This window comes from Lactuca sativa, chromosome 1 (genome assembly GCF_002870075.4).
Source record: "Lactuca sativa cultivar Salinas chromosome 1, Lsat_Salinas_v11, whole genome shotgun sequence".
Lineage (NCBI taxonomy): Eukaryota > Viridiplantae > Streptophyta > Magnoliopsida > Asterales > Asteraceae > Lactuca > Lactuca sativa.
The window spans coordinates 115,195,010-115,203,627 of NC_056623.2; the positions used below are offsets into that span (position 1 = coordinate 115,195,010).

The 8,618-nt window shown below is 33.3% G+C and overlaps 1 protein-coding gene and 1 long non-coding RNA gene across 2 annotated transcripts; both read right to left on the bottom strand.

The window, feature by feature from the left end:
* Positions 1–699: 699 nt before the first annotated feature.
* Positions 700–1,185, bottom strand: LOC111921884 (uncharacterized). The gene is made up of 2 exons (XM_023917455.1): positions 1,003–1,185; positions 700–870 (listed from the first exon to the last, which is right to left on the bottom strand). The coding sequence occupies exons 1-2, from the start codon at positions 1,183–1,185 to the stop codon at positions 700–702; spliced, it is 354 nt and encodes a 117-aa protein (XP_023773223.1).
* A 1,094-nt stretch (positions 1,186–2,279) lies between these two features.
* LOC122196343 (uncharacterized) lies at positions 2,280–8,243 on the bottom strand. The gene is made up of 2 exons (XR_006187706.2): positions 7,278–8,243; positions 2,280–7,201 (listed from the first exon to the last, which is right to left on the bottom strand). It is a non-coding gene; the product is annotated as an uncharacterized LOC122196343 (long non-coding RNA).
* Between the last annotated feature and the right edge of the window lie 375 nt (positions 8,244–8,618).

The following is an 8,618-nucleotide window of genomic DNA, read 5'->3' on the forward strand; positions in this document are numbered from 1 at the left end:
AGATAGTAATTGCAGTACAATCCCTATTGATTTCTTTTCTTGTTAAATATTTAAGGGGACAATTCTTGGTAAAAAGCATATTTGATATATATATATATATATATATATATATATATATATATATATATATATATATATATATATATATATATATATATATATATATATATATATATATATATATATATATATATATATATATATATATATAAAATAGATGAGAACTCTATATGAGCTCACACCCTCACCACATCATGGTGTAATGTAAAAGACAGAGCTGTAATTTTTTTTTACCTTTAAGGCATTGTAATTGGTTTCTTTAAGAATTTTTGGAGTTATTGTGGTAGATCTGTTTGACTACAATGGGCCTCCATTTTTCCTTTTGGACCTGTATGGTATGTGTGATTTCTTTTAGGTGTCATTTGGTTTGCTAGAATCCATTAGAATTAAATGAAATTGGAATATAATTCCATCATTTTCCTTTGTTTGGTTAAAGCTTTCAAAAGGAATTGAATTCTAAATTAATCAAATATTCCTTCCAATGAGGGAAAATAAATTTCATCCAAAAATTTAAGGAATTAAAATTTCTTTCAAATGAGAATGTTGAATGTTATACACATTTTACTTTTAACACTACATATGAAACCTCTCTATCGCTGCCACCACCGCCACCTCCACCTCCTCCACCACCCACCACCGCTAGGCACCACTACCACCCACCATCACCACCATTGGTACCTCCGTTATCACCACCCTCCACCCACTAGTACCGTTGCCTCTACCACCTTCGACCACTGCCACCACTACCCAACCACCTCTTTCACCACCTCCGCCACGACCACCACCACACATCACCACCGTTACGACCAGCTACACACCACCACTACCACCACCTACTACTGCCACAACCACCCATCACTACCACTATTACCATCACTCTCTACCTCCACCACCATCACCACCTCTACCACCAGACTACCTTCCACCTGCACCACCACTCACTATTGTGACCATACCATCACTGCCACCACCACCATCATCACCTCCGCCACCAACACCAACACCTTCGCCACCACCAGCGTTACTACCACCATTGCCACCTCCATCACTACACCACCCACCACTTCCGCCACTACTCATAACTGCCACCATCACCATCACAATTACTACCACCACCACTTCCATCACCCCCGCCACTACCCACCATCACCTCCGTCGCCATATCACCACTATTTCCACCATCAACATCATTGGCACCATCACCATCATTTACCCATTTTATAATTTATACAATATATTTTTACATATAAGTTATAAAACAAAGTAAAAAAAAGAAAAAAGAAAATCTTGTTATTTTATATTATTTCAGTTCAATTTTCTGCCAATCAAACATAATATGAAATTGGATTCAAATTTCCTTTCTGCCAACCAAACAGAATATAGAATTGAATTGCAAATAGATTCAAATTCCTTAACAGATTTCAATTCTATCAAAAACATTCTGCAAACCAAACGTCACCTTATTGTTTGGGCCGATAAAATTAGAATATACTAGGATGGTTCATTGTTTTTAATACAAGTATTTTAACTAGCCATGCTTTGTTAATTTAATTTAAATAGAAACAACTATTATGGAACTAATAAATGATTTAAAGTATGAAAACCCAAATAACTAAATAAGAAGTTAAGTTATTTTATTGGGCTATTTTATTTTCAAATTAGTATAGAAAACTAATCCACTATCGAAATTATTAATTCGATTTTAATATAAACATTCAAAACTCATAATATCTTAATCGTACAACACAAATTAAATTATCGTATTGAATTTAACCGTACAACACAAACTAAATTACCCAATTGAATGGTACTACTAAAAACATCAACCCATGATAATTCTAAGACCTATCATAGTATATTTACTTTGATGTACCTTATGAGTACGTAGTTATACTGTTTGACCGTAAAAGAGTTTCAACTAAGAATATCCCATTGAGGGAAGTTCCGACCATGGCTACGACATTTTCCTAGTAAATGAAACAATTATCATGAGTTTAATCATCCCAGTACTTTGTGTAAAAAACTAATTGACTTTAGAAAAACGGATATTAAATATATATATATATATATATATATATATATATATATATATATATATATATATATATATATATATATATATATATATATATATATATATATATATATATATATATATATATATATATAGGAGCGTTCAATCGAAAACATTTCTTATCGCGAGAACATTTGAGAACAAATTTGAAAAACACAATTTTTTTAATTAAAATAATAAAATAATATTCATATAAATCCAAAAATAATTACAAACAATTAAAAAACTCATTAACTAACATCACTCACCACCCAACCAACACCATCCCTCACCACCACCCGCCACCACCACCACCAACTACCACCCACCAACCCCCACCCACCACCCATCACTACCCACCATCCACCACCACCCACCTCCACCACCTCCCGCTACCACCATCACCACCCACAACCATCACCACCATCTCCCACCACCACCTACCTCCACCACCTTCCAGCACCACCTGCATCCCCCACCTACCACCCATCACCACCACTTGCCACCACCAACAATTACTACCCATCACCACCCACCACCTACCACCCATCACCACCACCACCAACCACTACCCACCACCCACCACCACTTACCCACCACCACCAACCACCGCCCGCCGCCACCACCAACAACCACTACCTACCACCACCACCCACCACTACCCACCACCACCAACCACTACCCACCCACCACAACCACCACCACCACCCACCTTCATCACCACCAACCACTACCCGTCACCACCACCACCCATCACTACCCACCACCACCCACCACCCACCATCCATCAAAACCCAACACCGCCAACCACCATCACTCGTCACCACCACCCATCATTAACCACCACCACCAACCAGCACCCACCATCCATTACTAGCCACCACCACCTACCACCAACCACCACCCGCCACAACCCATTACTACCCACCACCACCAACCACCACCCATCACAACCCACCACCACCACCACCACCACCCATTACCACCCGCCACCACCATTTCCACCCACCACCACCATCACCACCCATCCCTACCAACCACCCATCACTACCCACCACCACCACCACCACCAACCACCACCCACCACTACTACCAACCACCACCTGCCACCATCATCATCACCCATCACTATTACCACCAACCACCACCCGCCACCACTACCCACCACTACCAACCACCACCCACTACCACCTACCATCACCACCACCCACCCACCACTACCACTAACCACTACCCGCCACCACCATCACCACCCATCATCATCACCACCCAACCATCACCACTCGCCGCCACCACACACCAAAACCATCACCCGTCACTATCACCACCACTTGCAGCCACCCACCCACCCACCCACCACCACCCTTCACAACACACGATCACCACCAATCACCACCACCCCGCCTCCACTACCCGCCACCACCACCCTCACCCCCACCTACACAGATTTGTTATTGTGTTTTTGATTCGTTAGGTTTTCTCTTGTATATAATCACATATGATTATATGTGTCGAGTCACATGTTGTTATATGTATCGAATTATATATGATTTATATGTTATTAAATACATATAATCACATGTGATTAAATACACGTGAAAAACTAGTGAATCGAGAATGCAAAAATGAATATTGTCCACATAAATCATATGTGATTAGATACATATAACTATATGTGATTATATGTATTTAATAAAATATTATTTACGTGGGCCATATTTATTTTCCTGTTTCGATTTAATAATTGGCATCGTGTATTAAATCACATGTGATTGTATGTATTTAATCACATATGATTTATATGGACAATAGTTGTTTTCACGTGTTGATTCAATAGTTGTTCTTGTGTATTTAATCATATGTGATTATATATATTTAATCACTTATGATTCGTATGGAAAATGTTTATTCTTGCATCGATTCAATAATTGATCTAATATATTTAATCACATGTGATTATATGTATTTAATCACATATGATTTATGTGGACAAGATTCATTTTCCTTCTTAATTCAATAGTTGTACTCATGTACTTAATCAAATCTGATTATATGTATCATATCGCATACGATTTGTATTGATAATATTCACGAGTTAATATTTTTTCTTATGTATTTAATCATATGTGATTTTATGTATTAATCACATATGATTAATGTGGAAAAAGAAAAACTATTTAATCAAAAACGAGAAAATGAATCTTGTGTATAGAAATCATATATGACTAAATGTACAAGAATAATCATTGAACAAGAATGTGAAAATGAATATTGTACATATAAATCATATCTAATTAGATGCATATACTCTCATGTAATTAAGCACACAAGAACAACAACTGAATCGAGAACGCGAAAATAAATATTTTCCACATAAATTCTATGTGCTTAGATACAAATAATCACATGTGATTATATGCATTTAATCACATATGATATATGTGGATAATATTGATATTTGTGTTCTCGATTCAATAGTTTTTCTCGTGTATATAATCATATGTGATTATATGTATCTAATCACATATGATTTATTTAGGCATCATTATTTTTTGTCAATATAAATCATATGTGATTAGATACATATAATTACATGTGATTATATGTATTTAATCATATATGATTCCAGTTGACAAAGAACGATTACTGAATCGAGAATGTGACAATGAATCGTATCCACATAAATCATATATGATTGGATATGTGATTAATTACACAAAAGCAATTATTCAATCGAAACCACAAAAATAAATATTGTCTACATAAATCATATATGATTGGATACATATAATCACATGTGATTACATGTATTTAATCATATATGATTTATGTAGACAATATTTATTTTTGTGGTTTCAATTGAAGAATTGCTTTTGTGTAATTAATCACATGTGATTATATGTATATAATCACATATGATTTGAGGTGGACAACATTCATTTTTCCCTTCTATATTCAATAGTTGTGCTCATGTACTTAATCACATACGATTATACATATAATCACATGTGATAAAATACATGAGAAAAACTATTAAATCGACACAGCAAAAAGGAATTATGTCCACATAAATCATATGTGATTAGATTCATATAATCATATGTGATTATATCTATTTAATCACATATGATTAATTTGGATAAACATTTGTTTTCACAATATTGGTTCAATATTTGGTATATTGTATATAATTACATGTTATCGTGTATACAATTACATTTAAGGACCAATTGGATATTAACCTAATTATAAAGTCAAATAGTCAAGAAAATATACCTATTTCAAACGTGTAGTGTGGTTTCTCCACCTGATGGTGCTTTTTTTTTTTTATTTTTTTTTATTTTTTTTTATTTTTTGGCAATGGCTTCCACATCATTTCCTCTATTTACAAATTGCATCATCCTTTCCATAGTATTGTTCTCATCCAACAATAATCAACAGTTCAACGCACATTAGCTTCCAAACTAATTAGTTACATATAATCATATATGATTTTGTTTATCTAATCACATATGATTTATATGTATAATATTCGTTTTTAAATTCTCGATTCAATATTTTCTCATGTATTTAATCACATGTGATTATAAGTATTTAATCAGATACCATTAATATGGATAATGTATATTTTTTTGCTTTATCATTCCAATAATTGTTTTTGTGCATTTAATCACATGTTATATGTATTTAATCACATATGATTTATGTAAACGAGATTCATTTTTACATTTGAAATTCAATTATTATTCTCATGTATGTAATCACATGTGATTATATGTATTAATCACAAAATATTATATGTCATTAAAAATAAAACCAATTATATTTATATGATTTATTTTGTACATACAAAATGTTCTAGAAACGTTATTTTCTATTTGTAAAATACATTTTTATGAACTACTATCCTTTTTAATCTATATAATTTCATTTCTTATATATTTTTCAAAATTTAAATTAATTATTTACTTGATGTATCCAATATGCAAAAGAAATAGATGCCCCATTCAAAATATTAAACCCGCTAGAATAAGCCAAAACTTAGCTTCATAATTTTTGAAGGGTTTTCTATTTAGATTTTATTTTTTTGTACATTTTAATTTAGTTTTGTTTAAACATTAAGCATTATTTGTAGAAGGTTTGCTCGCTTTACGAATATCATCAAATAGTTGGAATTTTAAAATTTTAAAGTGTATAAAATATAATTTTATGACATTGTCAAAACCTTGGATATCCAAATTAACATCTAATGCATTAATAATAAAAACAAGGAGCAATTACTAATCTAACCAAATTAAGGAAGTCATTAGTAATTTATAGTAAAAAATTAATAAATGTCTAAATATAGCCCACGAAACCTACGGTTTCGATATTCGTCTATTGTTTCGTGTTTTGTATAATTTTTTTTCATTTTTAGGATAAAAAACCATAGGTTTTTAAAACCTACAGTTTCCTCTTGAAACCTTCGGTTTCCCAAACCGTAGCTATGGTTTTTAGTAAAAAAAATACCGTTTTTTTTTTTTTTTTTTTTTTTTTTTTTTTTTTTTTTTTAAATCTACTGTTTTGGGGGTTTTAACTACAAAAAAAGGGAAACCGTATGTTTTAAAAATCTTACGGTTTTGTATCCTAAAAATGAAAAAAAAAATTATACAAAACTCGAAACAGTAGACGATTTGGCGAAACAATAGTCAACCTATAGTTGACTACTCTTTTGTGGGCTATTTTTGGCTAAAGAGTTTTTTTTTTGCTATTTTTTGATAAATAATTAAGGATTTTGGCTAGATTTATATTTTCCCCTAAAAATAAATTATGAAGGCTATTGGAATCAAAATTAAATGAATGCGTCGACATATGCTAAAACGAGCTCATTATTGTATAAAGAAAAAACTAATAAAATAGTACACAAATCTAAAGAAAACATATGTGAAGTGTATCTTACTTTTAAATATATAAAAAAAAAAGCATTTAATAAAAAAAATATATGCACAGTGAAAAGAAAGGGCATTAAGGAAATGACCAATGTAAAGTAGGCATGAATGATGAAACGCCGACCTCAAGCATCAAGCATTGATAATTTTATATTATAACCTATCAAATAAATCCATAAAAAAAAACCTTGTTTCAGATATAGTCTCTAGACACAAACAAAATAATCGGCGCGTACCTAAACAGATGGATTTGAGGGGACGTTCTTGTTGCTGCATTTCCAATTTGGTGACTTTTCTTCTGAAATCAGAGACGATTCACGATGATTCCTTTACAACGGAAGGCAGTTCACAAACGTGAATGTTCGGATCTTTTGGTGGGACGTTTTTACTACTGAATCGAGATAGCTTAGGGTTTGAAGTCCTTTTGTGCTTTACAAATCTGGATCTAGGAAGTATGTTTCTAATTGAAGGAAAAAAATACTTCTAGATCAACATTGTTGATAGTTCCCTGCGTTAGACTTCAAATTTTTCTTCACTAAGTGAGGATACGTGATTTAGTGCGTGTTCGTAAGGCAGATGGGGGAGCATTTGAGTTGAAATTCAAAAAACGATTTTGCTCTTGTGGCTGTAGAAGGTTAGAACAGGAAAAGGGGAAACAACATCCGATGATAGTAGCCGATGTACCAAGATCTGGTGATGGTTCCAGAAGATGAGAGGTAGACGAAGATGGATTTCGATTATGAGAGGTGGTGTTGCAGATTTGGAAGGATTTAAAAGGCGGAAGTTTGTTGATCCAACAACGATATGGTGGCGATAAGGTTATTACACCGGAGGTCCGACAATTCAGAGGTGGTCAGACGTCTGAAGGCTGGTGGTTCCCGACGGTTTCCGGTGGTGGTCCGATACTGTCAATTTAGGTCTGTATGAGAGGAGAGAGAATGACATAATATGGTGGGGGAAGTTAGGTTGGATAATTTGTATTTGAATAACAAAAAAGCGTGTTTTTTTGAACTCATAGGTTAAAAAATGTTCTCAAATGTTTTCACGGGAAAAATGTTCTCATTGGAACTGATGAATCAATGAATTGAGTATGATATTAATCAGAATTGATTTTGAAGAATGAATGAGTAAGTGAACACAAGATGTAAATATGATTTCGCTTCAGCTCTATTACGCTTTGAATGTTTTACAGAGAAAATAGACAAGGCAGTTCACGTTATCTAACTCTAGTAAATGATCCTATTTATAGGATACATAAAGCGTACAAAAAGTATACTAAGGCTATAACATTAAGCTTCGAACCAAAAGAGCCCTATTAAAATACATTAAAGATTATACGAAGAGTACAATATAAGATTCGACTCATTACAACAAAACTGCCCTTACAATCTCTCCCTTTGTAATCATAGTCGAAGACTTCAGTTCGTAAGCAGTTGAATGGAATACAACATTACTCTTCGTATCATAGTGTACCATTAGATAATCTTCTTAAGTTCCTTTTTAACTCCTTCATTATTCTTCTTACAATGATTCATACAAACAATTAAGTTCGTATATTATGAAGTAGAGTACCTTTC

Excerpts from the sequence above, each read along its gene's own strand:
- LOC111921884 (XM_023917455.1), bottom strand. The coding sequence starts at position 1,185 with ATGGAAGTGGTGGTGGTAGTAATTGTGATGGTGATGGTGGCAGTTATG. Across the intron at positions 871-1,002 it reads GTGATGGTATGGTCACAATA|CTGGTCGTAACGGTGGTGAT; the intron begins GTGAGTGGTGGT and ends GGTGGTGTGTAG.